Source organism: Platalea leucorodia (assembly GCF_965183815.1).
Source record: "Platalea leucorodia genome assembly, chromosome: 4".
Lineage (NCBI taxonomy): Eukaryota > Metazoa > Chordata > Aves > Pelecaniformes > Threskiornithidae > Platalea > Platalea leucorodia.
Genome location: NC_138826.1, coordinates 436,515 through 459,316, shown reverse-complemented (window position 1 = coordinate 459,316; position 22,802 = coordinate 436,515). Strand labels below are relative to the sequence as shown.

General features: G+C 42.0%; 2 protein-coding genes across 4 annotated transcripts in view; one reads left to right on the top strand and one right to left on the bottom strand.

The window, feature by feature from the left end:
- Positions 1–8,040: 8,040 nt before the first annotated feature.
- On the top strand, positions 8,041–22,660 carry LOC309588869 (opsin-VA-like; the record flags this gene model as incomplete). Its single annotated transcript, XM_082308611.1, has 5 exons — positions 8,041–8,401; positions 9,941–10,151; positions 10,761–10,878; positions 16,062–16,301; positions 17,468–22,660. The coding sequence occupies 5 exons, from the start codon at positions 8,041–8,043 to the stop codon at positions 17,696–17,698; spliced, it is 1,161 nt and encodes a 386-aa protein (XP_082164737.1). The 3' UTR covers positions 17,699–22,660.
- CFAP46 (cilia and flagella associated protein 46) overlaps positions 11,891–22,802 on the bottom strand; it is a 108,749-nt gene continuing 97,837 nt past the window's right edge. The window contains exon 62 of one of the 3 annotated variants that reach the window (XR_014227845.1): positions 11,891–12,796. The gene's annotated coding sequence lies outside the window, so the exon portion shown is untranslated. Of the gene's footprint in view, positions 12,797–12,873; positions 16,117–22,802 lie in introns of those variants that run through there. The other 2 variants (XR_014227846.1, XR_014227847.1) reach the window with 2 other exon arrangements.

Here is a 22,802-nt window from a genome sequence, read left to right as displayed (position 1 = left end):
TTGTGACGCTTGCACAAGCCCTGTCCCAAATGTAGATTCTTTTTTTAGGGCAGCATGCACTTACAATTCAGGTTCTGAAACCTACAAAAATAAAAATAATACAGAAATAAAATAATGACCACCAGATAAGTCACATGCTCAGCACAAGCTGAATTCCATTTCTGAACTGTAGCCAAAAGTACGTGGCATCCTGGATCCAAGATTTTGTCTTGGCTCAATTTTATTAGGAAGTAGCTTTTAATGCAGGCAGCAGAGAGGGATTTGAACAAACATCTTTCATTCAAAGAACTTCAGCTTTCAGGGATATTAGGACTTGGGGTCAAATATCATGGTGTAGGCCCATTTCTAAAGGAACCAAAAGTTGACTTCCCAGTGCTGGTGCTAGTCTGGTGCACACTGTAGCTGTGAATGCTGCCAGCATTCAGAGCCTTTGTGCTTTCCTCACCTCCAGAGATGCAATGAGAATGTTAAAATGTCTGTACGGACTCTGTGCATCTCTGTTTGGTTTGGCAAATGGAGCAGACTTTGCCATAAAAATTTGTAATGTTGAAAAAATCAAGTTATGTGAATGAACAGAAGATATTTGGGGTTTGGGTTCTGCAGTGCACTGCAGTGCTCACATAAATCTTCATGAAAGCAATTTTAAAACCTCGTATCTTTTATTGTTTTCCTTGAACAAGAGGTAACAAAGGTAAACAAACAAGTCTGTTGTCTTTTACCAGGAGTGTACAGCTGTAGAGTGAGAAAATGTTGCCTCTCTGCTGGAAGGAGAGCAAAAGTCACCTTGTGACCTGCTGCTGTTTGAGGTCTAAGCATGATAAAAATTAGACTTTGCTACAAAAATTAAGTTTAAAGTTGAATGTTGTGGAAATAGTTTGTGATGATTATAGGAGGAATAGAGAGGGATTTGTTTGTGTGTTTTTGTTATGCCTTTTTTTGTATGTAGAGGCTTCCTCTTGCTGCTGTTAGGTTAATTGTTGAGTGCAGAGCCAGCTCAAGCCTTCCCAAGGGCATAGGAAGGACTGACTGCTGCTGCGCCAAGGACGGGGACAGATGAATTTTTGGAGGAGGTTCTCAGTTTGGTACCATTCTACCCTTCACAGACTCCTAATTCCCAGCCAAGATTGGCCCCAAATGCCTTTCTCCTGTTTGAGCCCCGGTGCACCTGCTCCATCCAGAGGCCAGTCATCCCAACGACGGCGCTGCACAGTCCAAAAGCAGGACTGCGCCGTGCACCCTGTTGCTGTTTGGGGCTGGTGTGCCCCGTGGTCACCTTACAGCATGGGGCACGGCTGGTCCCAGCTGCCTGGCCAGGCGTCTCCGGCATGCCTCCACCTCTCTGGGCCAGAAAGCAATCCGAAATGTCACCTGTATCGGATGCCCCCACTGCTCCTCAGCGGGCTAAATCAGCGCATGCCACGTATGCTGATGGGACTGCTAGGTTAGACTCTTTACTGCATCACACTCTTTTATGACTACAATGTAGAAATACTCGTATTAATCATTAAATGTCTGACAGCCAATGTTACAGAAATGAAAAATCTAGAAAAACTTCTACATATAATCACTCTTGAAAACCACTTACTCTTAAGATGATGGTGAGAGTCTATTTGAATATTGACTTTTAGGCTCTGATGAAACTAGGCATGGACAAGATGACAATTTCTTTATCATATTTACAGTAAATGTAAATATGATGACAAATGCAAAGCTGCAAATTGTATTCTGACCTTAATTTCTTCAAAGATTTGGTCTCAATCTAGTATGAAGTTTAGGGCAAATGCCATATACTGTCTTCAAGGACTGCAAAATAAGCAAAATGTATTTGATGTATCTAATAACAAACTTTTTTTTAATAATGGTTATTAAGGCTAAAGATTCTCATGTTCATGGTCCTCCTCAAGACAGTAGGATTTCTTGCACGATTAAGTCCTCTTTCCTTTGAATGAGGGTTGCATAATAGAAAAATCCTCTTAAATAAGAAATATGTGAACAGTTTTTTTACTTTGAACTGCTAGGTATAATACACTGGATAAGAATTCACACTGATCTTTTGGGGAATATACGATTTCTGAGAAAAAAACAAACCACTGAAGGGTTCTTTTGCTCATGATAGTGACATAGTCAGCCCTTTCAATGCCTATTGACTTTATTGCTTATTGTTAAAAGAACAATTTCTTTTACTGGAGTGTTAACAGATTAGTATCATGTGAAAACAAGTGGGTGAAAAACTCAAAGATCTGCAGAAGAACTTTCATAGTGACAGCAAAATTTCAGTTAGAATCAGTAAAAGTATGAAACCATTGCCTTTTTTACTTAACTGCTTTTATGCAATGTCCAAGGAACTGGGTTTAACTGTGCTTTGCAAAGCACTGTGCTATCATAAATTAAACAAAGTCTTACCTGCTCAGATGAGGCCCCAAACTGCAAGATACCGTTAACATGTCTTAAGTAAATACAGCCTGCTAACAAATTATTTCCTTTTCTGGTGCTCGGTATGTGCCCTTTTTTTTTTTTTTATTTGAATTAGTTTCTTATTCATAGTTAATAGAACATGTTTTGTTTAGCTACCAGCTTTGCTGTATATTGCTGGTTACTGACATTCCTGCAATTATGCTGGTATCTTTCCCAGCGTAGAACACCTCTTTTGTACACAGCTTTTATCTTTTGACACAAGGAAGTCTCCACTCCCATTCTTTTAATGAGCAAGAGAGCAAAATAATTCTTCCAAGTCACTCAAAAGGGCAAGGACAAAATTTTTCCATTATGATAATTCAGTGTTCTCTGAGAACAGACTTCCAATGTGTAATAGCTGGCTTTCAGTAACTGTGAGAAAATAAAACTGCAGCTAAAAAAAAAAGAAATGGATGGAGGAATAAGTCTAAAAAAACAGGTACCAACATCTGGAGTGCTCTCTGTACAGGCACACTCACAAACTGACCACCTAGAAACAAATGCTTCAGTGACACAGCCTGATCAACTGGAAAAGCCCGCTTCACTGATTATTTTTTTGCATTGGCTCTTGAATGTTCAGGCTGTTTTTTAGCCAAAGTATCCTCCCATAGAAGCTTCTGAATGGGTTATATGAAGGTGCTTTACACTACCTTTATAATATGGTACTGTAAAGGAGTAACAACTCACTCCTCTGCTCCCACGTCTGATGTAACGCTCCGAATGGTTTCGGTTTAGTCAGGCAGCCGCAGGAGAGTGTCGACATTTCCACAAGTTTCAGTGAACAGAAAACCCATTTCCTACACTCAAGTTTTAACAGGTTCTAAAAGAATGTGGGCCTATATTGAGAGTAGGTAAATGAGATATTAATCACTGCAGTCCTGTAACAGTGTTCTCAAGCAAAGTCTGCCATTAGGTTTCGCAGGTGCTTTCCTTGAATCTCCCCAGGCATAAAAAGGTTAAATGCAGCCCCATAATATATTGGGTTTACAAGTTTTATAATTAATGTGAAGCAGTATGTAATTTTTTATACTTAGATTAACAAAAATTTAAAATAAGAAAAAATCTTTACAGTAAGGGTTGTCAAGCACAGGAACAGGTTGCCCTGAGAGGCTGTGGAGTCTCTGTCCCTGGAGACATTCAAAACCCGACCGGACACGATCCCGGCCAACCCGCTGTGGCTGCCCCTGCTTTGACCAGCGGGCTGGACTGGAGCTTGTCAGAGGTCCCTGCCAGCCTCAGCCCTTTTATGTTTCCGTGATTAATTGGGCTCAGCAAAAGCATATTTGCTTATGTGATCTGAGAGTTATAGTTTCTAGATTTGTAATGTAATCTGTAATAGCCACTATGCATAAATCACCATAATTTCTGCTTAATTTCTAATTTAAACTAAATGCTCGTGCATTCTCTTCAGCTTCTCCCCTACTGAAGGCAGAACAAAATGTGGCCTTGCAATATGTGTTTTTAAAAACACTGTAGTGAAATATGATCTTGTATTCCTTTTAGAGATATGTGATGGGAATGGCATTATCAAATAGAGGACATCATTGAAAGATCAATATAAATACACTTCATTCCAAAGTCATTCATAGACCTCACTTGCTGCTGGCTTTTTTTAATATCTTATGTAAAAAAAAGAAACATAACTCAGAATTGGTAAGACTGATTTCTGCCTGACATGTTTGAAATTTTACTCTGCTTTGAAATGGATGATTTCCCCTCAAGCTTCTTATTGGCCCCCTGTCCTTTCTCTGTGCCTGAAGCATCTCCCTACCCACCCCGCCCAAGGAGCACTTGCTCTCCAGCTTCTCTCAAGGCCACAGACTCTGCACCTGCCCGTGGTGCTCCTGGTTCTTCCCCGCTAGTGTTCACCAGCTTTTACTGCCTTTCTTTTATAGTAACCACCCCAAAGCAGTGCAGCCAGTGGTCCCTTGCGGGCCTTGCAGAGGAGGTTTCTCTGGGAGGGCAGCTGGGGTTTCCCATCGCCGGGACTTCAGGGCAGCTCTCTTGTGCTGCCGCCTCCAAGTTTGCACAGGCACATGCAACCACAACTTCCCTGCAGGAAGACTCAGGCCAGACTCCCTAATTTCAGAGTGGTTTAAAACAATCCGTAGCAGTATCTGGCAATGGAGAAATACTAGCTTCAGCCCAGTTACTGGCCCAGAGGCTAGATGCTCTGAAGGGGTGAAGTATTCATGTGTGATGGAAGCAGTCTGTGTAGGTGCATTGGGTCAGAACCATTTGCTTACAGAAATAAGTGCCTGAATCCCTGGTTGGATTCCCCCCCCCCCCAAAATAGAAGTTAACTTATTGGGTGGCCAGGTCAGTCACTGAGATGGGCACTCATATATGACACAGCAGCCAGTTTGGTTGTACCAAAAGTGGGATCCTTCACTTCAGATTCACACAAAACATCTGTACAGCAGAAAATGCTGTTTGCTCTAATTAAATGTGACTAAACCAAATCCTTCTTGGGGACAAAGCAAATTTTTCACAATCCCTTTGAGGAGTGAAGGCCACTGCTGTCATTAGATGGCAGCACCTTGGGCCTGACTATCACATGCTCAAAAGCTGAGAGAACCAATTCGAGTGCACCACTTGAAATATCACGCTGACTTCATAGCTCATTTCCCTGTTTGTGTCTTGTGGGAATGGTAAATTTGGGGCTAATTCACTAACTGCCACATACAATTTCAGGCACCGTATTTGATCTGAGTTAGCACAGTTCTTGTCATCCTGATTTTGTCTTACAGCTGGAATTACTGTAGGCATGTTACACAAGTGCTGTTAGTTACACGTCCTCTTCACCTCACTGACCGTATGTTCCCTGCTCCAACCAGCAGCAGTTTAACCATAGCCTGAGGCTGTTTTATTGTCTACCAACTTACCTCTTCATATGAAGTGTTAGTCAGGCACACCTTTGCTAAGGAGGCAAGTCGTGCTTCAGTACTGGCCAAGAAAATGAAGACTGCAGTAGGTCAGATGTGTGAGATGTGACACACAGGGACTCCTTGGTTTGCATGTGTTCCAAGGTTATCAACAAACTTTCAGTATATGGAAGTCCAGGAAAAGGAATTTGACACTAATGGAAAACAAGACCTTAATAAAAGGAGCTAAAGATCTTGTGATGTAATGCTGGAGAACAGCTGTCTCTTTAAATGGAGGCTATAGGCCTGAGATGCTCCTGTTCGATGTGTGTGCTCCTAAGACAATGCTTTGTCTTTCTAGATTTATCTGATATTGATATCAGAAAAAAAGTGTCGCAACAAAATTGCAAAAAAAAAAATATCCATGTCGCTATTATTTGGACAAAAAAAAGGCTTGCAGTGTAAGAGGGGTAGCGAATGTAGAGCAAAGTAGCAAATGCAAACCTGTGATGCTGGAAGAAGTGCAACTGCTGTAAGTTGCAATAAGAGAGCATGTCTCAGAGAATCACTTTCAGTGATAAAGTTGACCTGCTGAAGAAGAAAAACAAGCAAAACAGGCAACCAAGACAGTATAGGAATATTTTTAAAGGATTCTAAACAAAGAGGAAGCACAAGATAAAGAAAAGAGAATGCATTTAAACTGTAACCAAAATCTTAATTCATACAAACAACTTGAACAATATGACAGCATAAACCAACAACAAAATAACTGGAAACAATAGTTATCCATTCTTTAAAGGGGTGTCATTGTACAGTCAATAGATTTGTACCTTAGAGAAGTCTGGATATTACCTTCTCTGTCGTGTGCTAAATTCAGAGTTCTAGTTCTGTTCTGACACCCACAAGAATTTAAAATCATGTATAATTTCAAACACCGTAATATTCAAACTTGATTTTAAAGCTGTGGTCCGGATCTTCTGCTGTAGTTTGCAGGCAGTGGAACTATACTGAATCACGCTGTACAAGGACCGGCTGGAGGTATTTTAATGTTGCTGTGTGTTGATCCTTCTTTTATTTATGACACTTGGAATTTTTTTAATATTCCTGTGGAATGAGTATTATTTTGTGAGTATTTTTGTTACTAGAGTTAACCTGCTTAAGCACTGTCTCTTTCCTTTTCAGTTGAGTATATACTAATAATTTAAAAATATCTTTGTTATTTTGGTTATGGTAAGGAGGGGTTTGTTGTTGTTGGTTTTTTTTTTTTGTTCAAAATATTCTGAAATGTTCTGGTGCATAACTCTTTCTGCCAGTGTCCAGAAATCCTTTTGATTCCATTCCTGCATACCAAAAGATTTTAACCTTTGTTAACAGAGTGTTTCATGTACAAACCAAAGCAAATATAAACTTAAGGGACTGTATGGACAGGTAGTGTTACTCATTTGCACTCTCACTCCAGCTCCTGTTTGTTGATTCATGTATTGTGTATATGGTGTGCATCCAAAGTGTGCACTCTCCAAGATGGGGAGTGCATTGCTTTTGTATTTTTGACTCTGGTTAATATTCTGAGGCTCTGATTAACAATTATGATCCCCAAGAATTGTCTCACTTACAACACAGCTGAATGATTTCCATATTCTTGGGGTATCCAGCTTAATTTGTGGAATAATTACTGGCAGCCCTTTAGCATGGGACTACTGGAATATCAGAGTATTGTGTCTTGTTAGGGCGCAGAGATGACTGAGCTACTTATCTGGGAAAACGAACACAAGTAACCCTAACTGCTAATGATTATTAAAGAATTCAGATACAGCCAGTCATTTTTATCAGAAATATATGACTGGCTATTAATTTTCCCACTGTCGTCATGCTGTACTGATTTTATTTCTTTTCATGTGTTTGCAAACACTATCTTTAAAATATTTTTGTGCATCTTCTAGTTTTTAGTACTAAAGCTGCCGTTACAATCATTATGCCTTCATCAGGGATAACATCTATACTGTCTCTGATAGAAACTGAAATTCCACTGAATAACATAGAAAACTTATTAATTTGGAGCTTCAGTTCTGAGGCTGTAAGCTAGCCTGAGACGTGGGCAGGGGCTTTTACAGAGCAGGCTCACTGCCCCGTTTCCAGCTGCTGTGGTAGTCCAGCGTAAAGCTTTTCAGGGCTGCCCTCTTCCAGGCAAAGAAGCCGGGTGGGAGCCTCCCCCTGCTGTGCCCCCAGCCGGGCACGGCATGGGGAAGATCACTGCACCCTCGCTAGTAACAAAAGGGAAGCTTCATTTTTAGTCCTCAAGGTCAGGGAGGGATCCAAGCAAACGCTTCATTTTTCCCCAGGGAATAGGGATGATCTGAGGGATATTTCAGCACTGCTGTTGGCTGCTGCAGAAGGAGGGAACCTGCAGCTGCTCTGGCCGGGCTTTATTCCAGACGAAGACCCAGCTCCAGCGGGAGAGCGGCGGGAGAGCACCGGCAGAGGGGGCAGAAGTTGCTCTAAGAGATTTTCTCACTCATCCCTGTTCCCACAGTCGCTGCACAGCACTAAACTTTCCTCTGACCAAAACTTCGTTTCCTGGACTATTACTGGAAAGCAGAAGCATGGAGAATTTGTTCACACTGCTGTTGGAGACAGCAAATTTCTCCTTTTAATCCTGAATTTTATTTACAGATTAGAAACTCCAGTATTATACAATATTATTTTCGCTAGAGAGAGAGAAAAAATGGATGCATTCAGAGCACCTGAAAATGAGTCGCTGTTGTCCAGTTCCTCTGGTCCTGCCAGATGGGATCCCTTCCGTCGTCCCTTGGACTCCGTCCAGCCCTGGCACTTCAGGCTCCTGGCAGCAGTAATGTTGGCGGTGACCTCCCTGTCGCTTGCTGAGAACCTGGCTGTAATCCTGGTGACTCTGAAGTTCACGCAATTGAGACAACCTGTCAATTATGTTATAGTCAATTTGTCTGTGGCCGATTTCCTGGTCTCACTGACTGGTGGCACCATCAGCTTTTTAACCAATCTGAAAGGTTATTTCTATATGGGATACTGGGCTTGTGTACTGGAAGGATTTGCTGTCACATTTTTTGGTAAGCTTGATTTTGTTTGTAGTTGTGTGTTCTTTTCCTTCAGTTTCCTTCAGTGTATTCTGCTAGCGATCCTGGCAGCTTCCCGTCTCTGACTGCATGCCTCTGCGCTCGCTAGTTCTTTCCCCAGTTACATCTGTTCTGCAGTGGATCTTATGTGTGAGTGAATAACCTGTATTGCTATCTGTCTCTGGCATATATCAGTGGCTTGTCACATGTATACTGATCGCTGAATATGTTTAATATAATGAGAAAAAGCTTGCTAATGGAATAAGTGTTGTGGGGTTTTTGGTAAAACAATGTCAGAAAAAAATACACTATGTGTAACATTTTCAAGGTTTGTATTTAGGTGTGTGCATATACAGATAAATAAGAGAGAAAAAGAGTGGGTGGCTGGTCTTAAACTGTGGAAAATATCAGGGCATAGAAACATCGTATGTTAGCTACGCGCCAGTGGTTGCGAGGAACCGTGACACATGTGTGACAGTCACCCCTCACAGCTACATCTTTTTGTGATTCTTTTTCTTGGCTTTGTTTTACTAACTACTCAAAAAGTATTAGAAGTACTCTAAAAGGAAAAATCCTCACCACGTAGTTCCCTGTGTAAAAACACCTCTGCAGAATAAATGGGAAATTAGTTTAATATGGGACATCTACTTCCTTGAGATAGACTTTCATTCCTGCCTCACCGTTCCTGTCTCTGAAGCTGCATCGTAAACACAGCCTTCTACGCTTGTCACTGCTCTAAATCAAACACACTGCTGGTCCTCAGCCTGAAAAGGAGTCCCACAGATGCTCTCAGCCTGGTTAAGCTATACAGAGGGAATGTCGGTGAGGGACAAGGCTACTAAATCAGTTTCTGGCATGTAAGCCGTGTCCCATGGAGAAGGATCGGGCTGTTTCAAGATTTTGGTGGCCAACCAGGTGATATGCGCCTAATAAACTGATAATTTGATGTTGTGGGCAGCTGTCTGTAGGTTAGAGTTTTATGACAGTCTGAAATATGACATTTCTTGCAAAGATAGCATTTTTGAAGATATATCTTAATTTGTTAATTTGGAAGCTACACATAATTTGCATCATTTCAGAGTAGAACCAAATGAAAAAAAGAAGTCTTTGTCAGTTAAAGGGCCCAATTAGCTGCTTGGTTTTGTAGTCATTACACTGTAGACTGACAAACTAGACAAATATGAAAATCTTTGCTCAAGAAATATCAGAATAATGCACATAAATTGCACATCCTTTCACAACTTGGGTTGATGGAAAAGGTGCCTGATGTGGTGGGTGGTCAAACACTGGAACAGGTTGCCCAGAGTGGTTGTGGAGTTTCCACCTGTGGAGATATTCAAAACCCAGCTGGACTTGGTCCTGGACAAGCTGCTGTATGGACCATGCTTGAGTTGGGGGGTGGGGTGTTGAACTAGATGACCTCCAGAGATGCCTTTCAGCCTAAACAATTCTGTGATTCTCTAATGTGAGATGGTGTTTGCTTTTCAGTGAATCTACCCAATTTTTGATGCTGACTGTGTTTTCTTACTATAGGCATTGTTGCTCTCTGGTCTCTTGCTCTGTTGGCTTTTGAGCGGTACATTGTGATCTGCCGCCCATTGGGAAATATGCGCTTGAGGGGGAAGCATGCAGGCCTAGGTATTGCCTTTGTGTGGACATTTTCCTTCATTTGGACCATTCCACCGACAATGGGTTGGAGCAGTTACACCACCAGTAAGATTGGAACTACTTGTGAGCCTAACTGGTAAGGCCACTCTTGAAGAGTACGGTAAAGGAATGAAACTTGCAGCTCAGGATGTCTCAGGGGCAGGAATTTAAAGGAAAGGTTTAAAGATGGTATACATCTCTGCAAAAATGGAAAAAGAAAATTGTAACAAAACTGAGCAAAATTTGCCAGGAGCATATCTAAAAAAAAAAAAAAAAAAAAAAAGCTCCAGGGAGGAGCTTCAATCTCTAATGAAAATCACCATCCTATACCTTGTGCTTTCTGTCAGGATTCAAAGAGGACAAAGAGACAGATTTTTCAGAAGACTGGACAAAACCCTGAGCAACCTGGTCTGACCCCATAGCTGGCTGCACTTTGAGCAGGAGGTTGGACTACACGTCCTTTCCCGCCTGAACTGTCCCACTGTGCCTATGGTCCTGCGGTCATAGGATCCTGTCCTAGCCCATGGCCAGGGAGATGGCCAGGGCTCCAGCTGGCGATATGAGTAAAGTTGTAAAGGCACACTTTGAGTAAAAATAATTGACAAAAAACTAGTGACAGCTTTGAAGAGCAAAATTAATATTTCAAGAAAATAATAAGAACACACGTTAGTGATACATACACAATCGTATTTTGTGTTTTATACAGGTACTCAGGAGCTTATATCGACCATACATACATTATTGCGTTCTTCACTACCTGCTTTATAGTGCCTTTATTGGTGATTTTGGTATCCTATGGAAAACTGATGCAGAAGCTAAGGAAGGTAAGAAGAAGCACTTATAAGTAAACTTTTAAAATGTTTATGTATGCAAACATTTGGAATTTTTGTGTTTGATTTTTTTATAAAGATCAGACAGAAGCAGATCAAAATTCCAGGCAGCAAGTGCTCTCACTTATCATCCCTTGTTATATAGTTGTCCTTGCACACAGAAATTCATGCTAGGGTTAGAAAAGATTTTTCAACGTGTGCAGTTTGCATCACTTATCAGTACATCTCATGAACCAAACATCATACAAATGAAAGAATGTCTGCCTCGTAAATAAAGAAACTGAGTGACCCAACACTGGTTTATTTACAATTGTACTTCAATTCAGTGACGTTTCTTAAGACTCAAACCAGACAAATCAGAATTTAGCTTAAAATTTTAAGAGTGATGGCTAATATTTTGTAACACATGCAGAATAAGATGTAGCATTTGTAAATAATGTAATGCTGTTTAGTAAATAAAATACTAGGTTGTCCAGAAAAATTTAAAAGACTTGAGAAATGCTTTTGAATTTTATTTAATGATTATGTTGACCTGATCCAAAAGAGAATCTGCAAAAAGTGAAAAAGAAGGAGACAATAAAATAGGAAAATTCCTATTTGGTACAGGATTTTGGGACAATATTGTTATTTCTATTTACTGCAAAGCTGCCTTGTCTTATTGCTTCAGTAATAAATTCAGTAAATTTCTTCAGTTTACTCATGTTTTTAAAGTATTTGGGACAGTCAAATGTTTGTATTTATTCTGAGTGTTGTTGTCTCTAAGTAAAACAAAACAGAAGGGAAATGCAAAAAATATTTTATTTTCTCATTTGAAAATACAGATTGGAACATGCATACTTCAGGTGACATCATGATTCCTCTAAACAGATTTTTCTTTATTTCCTCCAGAATGCATTTAGGGGAGAAAAGGTTAAATGGCTGGGAGAGGTTGGTTTCAGTATTAAACACAAGAAGTTTCCCAAGTTGAATGTGAACTGCAGCACGGGTGCATTGCTGCTCACAGCGCTCATGGTGAGGCAGCACAGTGTCTGTTGGTGCAAGGGTGGGGGACATGAATTACAAGACATGGAGATGCTTGAAGAAAATCATTGATGACTCAGACTGTCCTAAGATAACTTGTAAAGCTATGATTCTGTTATTCTGAATATCCAGAACTTTTATTAGTGTTTATTGTTCCCTCTCCTAACCTACCTGCAGGGAAAAAGGAATGGAGAGAGCAGGGGGGCAGGCCTCCCTGCTGCTGATGCAGCCCTCTCAGTGCTGCCCGGGAGGGCGATGCGCTCCCCAGGGAAGGAGCTCTGCCACTTGGCTTGGGAGGCGGAGGACAGCCACCCCAGACCAGCCACCTCACAGGGCTCCAGCTCCTGCCTCGGGCACCCCTGGTGAGGGCATGTGCCGCGGGTGGCAGGCGTCCCTCCCACGGGCTGGTGGTCACGGCACGGGCCCTGCCCTGCAGGGATGGGAAAGGGCCACCTCCAGGAGGCTGTTCCTGGGAGGGAGAGCCCATGGGTGGCCCGGTGGCCTGGCATGACAGGGAGGGATGTTAACACAAGAGAGGGGATGTGAAGGAAACGAGACCACTTGCCAAGCGTCCAGCACTGCGATGGGTTTGCCAGAGCAGTGGCTAATGTGCTACTCGGATGCTTCAGGAGGTGCACAAAAAGGGCTATTTCCTTCCCTTGCAGCCACTTAAGAGGCTGCAAGCTAAAAACAAAGCAGGTGAGATGAGGAACAAGGGAGGCAACGAAGGAAAACATCACCGTCAGTCACAGCAGAAGCCAGTGAATGGTCCGTCTTGCCATTTGGGTCAGGTCAGGATGTCTTCTGGAAGACTGATCTGTGCCAGGTGGTGGGTCCCAGCGTTGGCCTGCAGCCACTGTGGTGTGATCTTGCTAGGCTGTCTTTCTCACTCCTCTCTCCGTTATCCAGAAAGAATAGCATTAATATTAAAAAAAAAAAAAAAAGCACACTTCTCGGTCAGCTGTGTGTTTCACGCTCCCCTTGCAGCTCGGTGACCTGGCAGACCACACAGCTGGGAAATGCTGAGGTGGCCTCAGGGCACCTCATCACTAATGATTTCCCCATAGCCTTCTGGCTTGTGCCAGTCCTTGCCTTTGGCTTTTGTTGGCTTTTACAGAGAGATGTAACTGCACGAATTGGCCTCTATTACTTTTAACAGCTTAAAAGTCTGGTGTAGAAAAGCTAACTGGCTGCGATATATTCTGTAAATGTATAATGAATTGCCATAAGGCTCTATCTCACAACTAGGCTAATTTTTAAAAATCTGACTATGGTGAACAGAGAGAGACCCAGGCACCAGAACTGGGGTCTTGATGTTCCCAACCAGCCCTCTTCCTGCATTTTGACTGCCATGTCCCGTGGTTGCCACAGTGCGGACTTTGTCCTGCGTGGCATTGTTTTGTCTTACCACAGTCTGCTGGTCCCTCAGTCCCCGTGACCCCAGCTTTACAATGCCGATAGTAGCTTCCACTACAGCTGTAAAACTAATGAAAGAAATGAATGTTCAGGAAAAGATCTAATTAACGGTTTACAACGGAGATGATAAATTATTATGGCAGTATTCCTTGCTTTTAAGATAAAGCACCAGTACGTGGGTCCTTATCAGTTTCATGTTCTCAGATTTAGAGAGAAAGGAATCTACTGCCATCCACAAAAAGCCATAGCTGAGAAAAAGGCCAGGCTGATATGAGACAACGACAAAACAGTCACAAGCACAATCCAGGAGATATTGTGTTTCTTCCCCAAGGTGACGGCACTTCTGCTGAAAGGGAGGCTGGGCTGCTCTCTACATATGTACAGTGTATATGAAAAATATGCTACAGAAATGTCATGTATTGGCAGGGAATATCTTAGCTTTGCTCAGCACCTAACACAGCCTTCATTGATGCCTGAGAATTTGTAGGTATTATGACAATTCATTCTTATTATTGTTGTTGCTGTTGTTGTATTTATTGTTAAAAAAATTACATAAATTACAGCTTTCTACAGAGGTAAGGACACCCCTCTCCCCAGGAGGTGCTTCTATGCCTCTGTAAGTACTAAATATGTTAAATTATCTGCGTGCAGTGCAAAGGTTATTAGGGAAAATGTCTCCATTCAGTTCTAACATTACTGTGGAAAGCTAAAAGGCCATATTACACCAAAAATTCTTACTTTATTAACATGTATTATTGCAAGACCTGGCATCAGGTTTTTCTAGAGCCATACAGAGTTGTCATTAGTTACTTCCCATGTAAGCTAACATTACGTAACAGTGCCTCGTTTCACTAAGTCATCGGAAACAAAACAAGGATGTTTCCCAGAAAGACACTGTATGACATCACGTAATCTCTGTATCAACATTTCTATCTAAGCTGCTTGCCTGATCAATGAGTGGGAGCATTCCTGCTAAATGCCCCAATCCCACTTTAATTCTGGTGGCATTAGATCATAGATGCTCTTCTGGAGAAGGCCATAAAGCACCACGGAGCTTGACAGCCCCTCCTGGTCACTTCTGCTTAGTCTGGCCTAAACTTCACTTATGGCAAGGAGGTTGCACAGCAAAGTGCTGTCTTTAACACCCATATCGGACACGTAGTTGTCTGCGAAGGCTACATGAAAAAGAAAGTGCTTGAATTCAGGCTCACTATCTGCTTACGACTCGCTAAGGCGCCCTTCTTTTTCAGTAATTAAGTCACGATCATGCCTTCAGTTAAACTGTTGCAATTACTGTGGGTAGCCATAATGGCAGTGGCAGACTGGGAGCTGGCTGGAAACTTCTCAAAAGGTTAGCCAAAGCTGAACTGTTACAGCCTGTGGATGTGGTGGCAGGAGGCTGGCAGGGCTCAGGTACACCAGGAGGAGGCAGCAGGAGAGGGCTGGGGAGAGCAGCTTGGTGTGAAGCCCTGGGAGCCGGTTGGGGCTCAGGTGCCGGCGGGAGGACAGGCACAGCTCAGCCTCCTTTCCTGCCCCACCTTGCAGGCGTTATTGCCCCTCTGCTGATCCTGACCGCAGCAGCCATGAGCCTGTCTTTCCAAATTTCTGGCAGAGAAAAGTCTGTGGTCCAAGGCAAGTGCTTTTACTTAAAGCCAGCCCCTGAGAGTGGCCTGAATGAGAACTTGGAAGAAATCTGAAACTGCTGAGACTTGTAAAAAGATCTCATAAGGACAATGCTGTGCTTGGGCCGACTGCTGCAGAAGACAGTTGTGTAGGTAAGATTAAAGTTGGTTGGCTGTAAGGCTGGTTCAAAGGTGTATTTGCTTCTCATATTTGCCTTGTTATGGAATTGTGCTTTTCATTATATTTTGCTGTGCACAAACTGGTTTGTCAGGACAGCAGCAAACGCATTTCACAAAACGACCAGAAAAGGGGAAGAGAGGGATACTGATGCTACCAGTATAGACAAAAGGTTCTGTAGGCAGCCTTCCTGCAAGCCAAGAAGCGTAGCTTTATTAGGCTTCGTGTAGATCCAGAGCTGCTGTAAACCGAGGTACCTCTGTTGAAGTTAGTGATGTATGGCAAGTTGTAGCACCCAAAAATGTAGCCCTAATTTCTCTTTCATGTTTTTAGCTTATTGTTATCAGATACTGCCAGTTGCTTACTCTGTGAGGGTCATTGTATTCCATTATTTGGCATTCTAAATAGAGGCCAAATCTTGTCTCTGATTTGACTAAAATCATTAGGATTACTTTTCTCACAAATGGAATTGAAAGGTATTTCTGCACTGCCTTGGGGTGGGCTGCTGCAGCACCCATGAAGTTACCTGAGCTAGATTAACTTTTGTAAGGCTGGACAGCAAGCTCGTGCCATCGCTTCGCTCCCCATGACTTGGCTGAAGCTAGCTTGGGAGTGTCTCTACTGGCTGCAGTCATGCCTGACTGCAATTAGATTTATATGCATAGATTGCCCTAGTAATTGATTTTTGCTCTCACTTTGACAGTAAAAACATAAAGATACTTAAGCAAAGGAAAAGTTAATAATGACAGTATACAGTAATTCACGTTCCTCAGCAGTACCGTTGACAGCCTGTGGCCCAGTAACGGCATCCTTATGTGCTGTCATACTCAAGAAGAGTAGGTCTTTCCTTCTAGCATGGCAGATGGGTAGCCTGCTCACTGAATTCACTGGATGGAGGCCTTGCTGTTTGATTTCTGGAATGTTCTGTCTTTTCTTTAAAGGTGTCAGATACACAAGGCAGGCTGGGAACTACCAGGAAACCTGAAAGACAAGTGACTAGAATGGTTGTCGTTATGATCATTGCCTTTCTAATCTGCTGGACGCCATACGCCGCCTTTTCTATCCTAGTCACTGCATACCCCTCCGTTGATCTGGATCCTCGTCTGGCAGCAATTCCAGCTTTCTTTTCTAAAACAGCTACTGTTTATAATCCAATCATTTATGTCTTTATGAACAAACAGGTACCGTATGCTCTCAAAGTATCTTTAACACTCATATTTTGTTATTTTTGTCTTGCTTTATAACGAATTATTTCTAACTACCTACACGTTGCTTACTTAACCAGCATTGCAATATCCAGCATTTAGAACTAAAAAAAAAATCACTGTGTATCTACCTTCTGGAAGATAGCATAAGCCTCTGTGCATTATTAAAATATGAACGTTAATAATTATTAGGTTTAGGTATTATAAAGGAAAATCAGCCCTTAGTCAACATCAGTTAGTTTTCTGTATGAAAATTCTATTTTCAAGACTGTGCCAGTACATTTTTGTAATTCTTTAGGAATGCAACACCAATGAGTTGATTTTGAGGTGGGGTGGAAGTTTCAATAGCTTGAATTTATGTCAGGGGAAATGCTGCATTTGTGGTTGTATGTACAGGGCGGGTAGAAGCATTGCATGTGCTTATGGGACCTGGAGCTTTCTTCTCTGGCACGGGGGCAGAGGACTGGATGCAGAGAGGAAGCATTGACAAGGGGATGAACCAGTGCTATGTGTTCACTGTGGCATGATAATAAACTTGAATAGATTTATGCAATGAATGTGGCTACTAAGAGTGGTGGCATCAAGCAGAGTATAAGCATATAAGTGGAAAGAAGAAAAATAGTAAAGTGACTGTTGAGTAAGAAGTGATGAACACATTTATTCATTCAGTCCTGCAGAGAGAGCTATTGCTTGTCTCACATCCTATGGTCAGTACCCTGATCTCCCAATGGGTGGCAGATGTACGCTACTCTTACCCTGCTCATGGACATGAACAACGTGGAAACAAACCATCTTTGAATAGCTGGGTGTTAGCATATGAAAGCAACTCATGAGCCTGGAGAAATGACCAATTCTGTCCATTAGACATGATTAGTAACAAGCAGAAGAGGAAAAATATTTTTTTACAATAAAATTTTCCAGTAGTCTGGGTCTTTTAAGAACATCATTATTTCTCAGTTTTAGAGTTCTTCATGGTGGCACAGGCAAATATATTTTATGGGGCTATTTCCTTATATTCCCACCTGACTCATGAGAAAATTTCCAAGAGTTTTAGCTAAGACACTGACTGCTTTATAGAGATATCTTAAAATTCCTTATGTGTTTTGATTGATCTCCTTTTTTTTTTTTTTTTAACTTTCTAGTTCAGGAAGTGTCTGATTCAGATGTTCAGCTGCAGTGCCATAGAAACCAGAGAGTCCAACATCAACCCGACTTCAGAGAGAGCAATGCTAACCCAGGACAAAAGAGGCAGTGAGATGTCCACCATGGCAGTACGTAGCACCGTTTCTAAGAGGAAAACCGGAGATGAACATAGAAATTGCCGATCTTTTGCTCAGTTGACAGCTTCAGAAAACAAAATCTGTCCCATGTAGGGTGGGAGATATGATCATTAATGCAGTGCTACAGCGTAGTTCCTTGTTACCATCACTTAATACAAAAAATGTTGTCAGTGGGGACATTATGCTTCTGTGGACACCGGCTTTTGAGATTCTAGGCTCCTGAGTTCATGTAAGAGTTTCTTGGCTCTGTAGTTGCAGTCAAACACCCAGCCATAAGATGAATCCCTTCCTCCACTGCGTTCCTCTTCCCAGTCCACAGCCTGCTTGCTCCTGAAAATAACATCAGGGGAGCCCAGTGCTGCTATGCTGGCAAGTAGCACAGTAAGGATAGGAGAGTTTTATGCTGATGACGCTTCCTTGGTCAGCTGGACAAAAACATGAAGTGGCACATGGCTTCAGTATGTTAATGGGCATGTAAATAATATATAGCACACAGCTGTGTGCAATTGGAGGTTCAGACCAGAGAACAGGTCTGAGTGCTTTTTGGTTTGTTTGGGTATTTTTACAAAAAAAGCAGAGAAAGCCAGAGGCTTCTGCACTTAAGTCCATCCTTGATGAGAACCTCATCTGGGCCACTAAAATCTCCAGCACCTTGGACAAACCATCCAGACTCCCGAGCACTATTTTATTAAAACAAGCCCTATCAAGAGCTGTGCATGTCCTCTCTCTGCATTCCCTCTTTTTGTCAAGAAAATCTCCTGTGCTTATGGCAACTTTTGAAGTAAATTAATTTGGACTAGATGATCATTGTAGGTTCCTTCCAACTGAACTATTCTATTAACTAAACTTTAGAAGAGGAGTTAGTAGGGTATAGGAAAGTACAGCTGTGCAGGAATGCTGGAGAAAGGGCCAGTAGCACAGCTTCGAGTGAAGCTGAGCTTTGTGGGACAGAAGTTTTTCCCTGTATGTGCCTGCACTGTGCAGAGCTAAGATCTATCATGTTCTTGAGACCGTGCGGCTCCAGGTGACAACTATTATTTCTGTTTCTTAACAATTACAACTTTCAGAAATCAGTGGTTAGAGAATGCAAATATTCTGTATGTGCTGGGCCACGTTATGTCAGAGCATGTTGGATGTCTGTATTTCCATTTGCACATTTTTACTTTCCTCACTTCTGAGCTAGGGCATGCCTCTCCAGAAAGCATAAGCAACATCCTAGCCCAGCAGGCAACTTGCAGCAGCCAGTGGCACCATACTGCTGCTGTTCCCTGAGGAGCAGTTGTGTCTCTCTCCCTTCAGCCCTTAAATTCCTGTTTCTGCCTAAGTCACATCCTCACTACTTTTAATTGAGCTACTGATCCTGGCATAAATCATTAACTTGTTATTATACCTTTGATATCAGAAGCAAGGAGTGCAACATAAATACACTTTCTGTAAACAGTGAAAAAGAACAGAAATTGCCAGCTTTCCATGGCTGTATTCCATCTCATATATTTAATTCACAAATGACATGCAGCAATATACTTAGCTTTAGCAGAATGTCACTTACGCACATGCAGAAACAAACTACGCCACGAGCGTAATAAAGACAGGCTTCTGTTTTAAACAGCCTTTGGTGAACATTTTACGAAATGTTGCTAAGAGCTGGCATATCAGATTTTGAATCCTATATAAGATCTATACTTAACTGAATGCATTTTAGAAGAAAAGGCAACGGCTGACTATATTTAGATGCTTTAGTATGGAAAACCATTATTTCTAGATAAGACATTAATACAGTGCCAGTCGAAACAAATGTTGCTCCATAGTAGAATAGAGAAGCTATGCTAGCTACATACTGTACAGACCTTAGCAATAGAAATGTGATATGGATGAATCATCCAGTGTTCAGTTTTACATCAAAAAATTACAATTTCTTTACACAGAATAAAGACATTTTGTTTCTACCAGATTTTTCTTCTCTTTTTATTTTGTTAAGTTACAGTTCAAAAAACTATATTGCCCTGAAAAGGAATGACAGGCTACCTGAGGTATCTGTGGTCAAACCTAGTCCCAGAGCAGTACCTTGCTGAGTTGGAAGTCAAGAGCCATTCCTGCAGCGGATGGGGATGTTGGTGGATCAGGGAAAGGCGATACAGAAGCACGGTACAAAACACATGCTGAAACCCTGGTATCTTGCAAAGGCTGACTTTTTTACAATTCTCCTGCTCAAGAGGAGACAAAAGCTGTATCTCCCTGCCAGGGGTGGAGGGACAGGCATGGGCAGCGTGGCCCTGCAGCCACTCAGGCCTTGGCATGCTCACAGCGACTGCTTGGCCACCCGTTCCCTGCTTGTGGCCCCTGACAGCACTCACACCAATGGGTGTACAGAATAATTCAGCCCCCGTATTTCCACACAGCCCTGGCTTTCTGATTCATTTTGCTTTAGCTCTGTGAAGGCAATCTAGACACTGAAGCAGCAATGAGAGTAGCATGTGGGAGAAAGCATGAGCTCTTCACTTGTCCTCCCTGTCACCAGTCCTCTCACGGGGATGTGTCTGGGGGGTCCCACCCTCTGCAAGCCTCACTTCTGAAGGCAAAGGGGAGCTTGGCGGTGCCAGGAAGGGTAGCCTGCTGCAGGTAATAGTCTGTCTGACATCCAAGAAAAACATGTTAAAAAAGGTAACTATGCATACCTGCTTTAGGTAACTGCTGATAGTTTACATTTTTCATCAAATAGCAAGAGTTATTCAGTAAGATCTTCCTGTTAAAAGGTCTTTTATAAGTGCATAGGTAAAATGTGATCCCTTCAGCAATTTATTTTAGCTATCCCTTATTTTTGTAAAGCTTTCCCTTAACACTCTAAGTGGTCAATCTCTTTGGCCCTACGCTTTTTCCCCTTTACCCACCTTTCCATTGTTCTCCTAGGACAGCTATGAATGCAAAGGACTCCCATCATGCTCTTTGTTTTGCATCTTATAAAAGCATGAGACAGCTCTCCAGACCTTTTCTACAACACATGTCCTTTGCGGAAGAAGAGGAGAAGCTAGGAAGCAGTGGTGGTTGACCGTGCAAGGGGTGAAGTGCCCATGAAGTGCTGCCTAGCTCCTGTGGCGGGAGACCAGGCACGAGGACTGCAAGGCTGGAGGGCAGGACTGACGTGAAGCTGAGCTACTGGAGTTAATCACTGGAGTGAATGAGCAAACATGGGGAGGGCAGGATGGGTACCTATACCCTTGCTCCAGAAGAAGTGTCTGCATCATGGTGAGTTTTCCTTGCCCAGTGATAGCTGCTGCCATGCCAGACACCGTGGTCTCCAGCAAGGGGCAAGGTCGGGAAGAAGGCACTTCTCAAGAAGTAATACCTGTGAGTATCCAGGGGCTCCCTTTCTTTAGGCAGTCTGGTTAACTCTACCATCCTGCCTTTAATGCTGCAAGTCAGTGGGTGCTGTAGGAATCTCTTGTTGTTGGAATACCTTTTAACATTTCCCACAAAGGACAGCCATAACTATGCCATCCAGGCCTCACCACCCTTTACCCTGGAGGTGTCAAGCTGTGGAGCTATTTGACAATTCTCTTTGTTAGAGAAATTTAATTGCAAGGTATAGCAAAGTCATTTGTAACATTTTAAAAACCTAATTTTTAATAAGCGATTTTTATACACTGCGGTCTTCCTCTTAACTCATCCTTGACTCAAAATTAATCCGAATCTTATCCTTTTTATATTTTCTGAGTAGGATTGTTCAGATTCAAATGCCCTGATTTTATTTTAGAATGGTAAAATCCAAAGAGGGGCATTAATCTACAAATAACATCATGAACTGCACATAGGAGAATTCACTGCAAGACATCTATGGCCTTCATATTCATCTCACAAAATTTCATGAGATGATTGTCTTTTACAGTATAATTTTGGTCTCAGTGGGCTTGAACTTCTGCAGTGCTCAGTCTTAAACCCAAACTATGAAGCACATTCTGACAGACACATCCTTTCGTGATTCACATTCTTTACCATTAATGCTGTGGGATCTAGAGCAGAAAAGTGAATAGATACCTATGCCTCTTTTAACTGTTTTGTAAATATTGTGAGATAGGAAGGGTAAGGCATTCAGTTATTATTGGTATGCACATTTTTGTGCTCATTAGTCTGTTAAAACAGTGAGGTATGATTTGAAAGCAAAAATTCTTGCATTTAAGACTCAGATTTTCTCCTTCAAGGATATGTTGACCTAGGTTAATCACATGTTAATGGTATTAGATGTATTAAATCATGAAGAATTGGCAGAAGTGTTAGTATTTAATTAAAAGCAACAGAATTATTTTATCTCCTGAGAAGGTGAGAATACATAGAGTATAGCTCTGTAGTACAAAATAGAGCATCAAAACTTAAGTAATGGCAACGAAAAACACAATGTAACTATGCATGGAAAACCTTAGAAAATAGCAAGTTCAAGTGAGATTTGCCATCTGATAACTGCCTATATCATCCTCAATACAAGTCACTCATGATGAAGTGGTACTGGTGAGCCTTTTAGACTATTTCACCAAGGAAAACTTGGTTTGCATCTATAAATTAATTGAGGACACCAGTTTGTAAAGATAGTCAAAGGCAGTGTCTCCAACTAACAGAAATGGAAACACACCCACTTAATACGTTAGTAGCCAGCGCGAGGTTAGCCGCAGGTCACATTACCATTGTGCGTGGCGGGGGGGACAGTCTGACACCAGACTTTGAATTACTGTACTCAAAACATTATAAGGGTATTCACAGAGGAGCTTTAGGGCAGTGCTCACACTTCAGCCACAGAGCAGACAAATAACCTTGGCTTTTTTATGAGGAAAAGGGAGAACTACAGCACAATAGGAACAAAGCAGGAATCCTCAGAATGAGAGAACATCTAGGAATACACTGAAAAGTCTCAACATTAAGCCCTGCTTCCTTTTGCCTGGTCATAAGCTAGAAAGAGAAGGCAAGATTTTCTCCCCAGGTTAGGTACAGGACTCCGCACTGCCTATCCACCTGCAGCACTCCTGCGACAGCCACCTGAGTTCTTCCATAGCCAAAAGTTGTAACGTCATTTTTTTTCTGTGCAAAACCAATTGTCATATACATGTTTTTCACAGGAAACAGTTTTGAGATAACTTTCAGGGACTGACTTTTAGAACAAAAAAATTAAAAATTTGTTTAGAAACTGCAGCATTTCTGTGGTTTTTTGGTT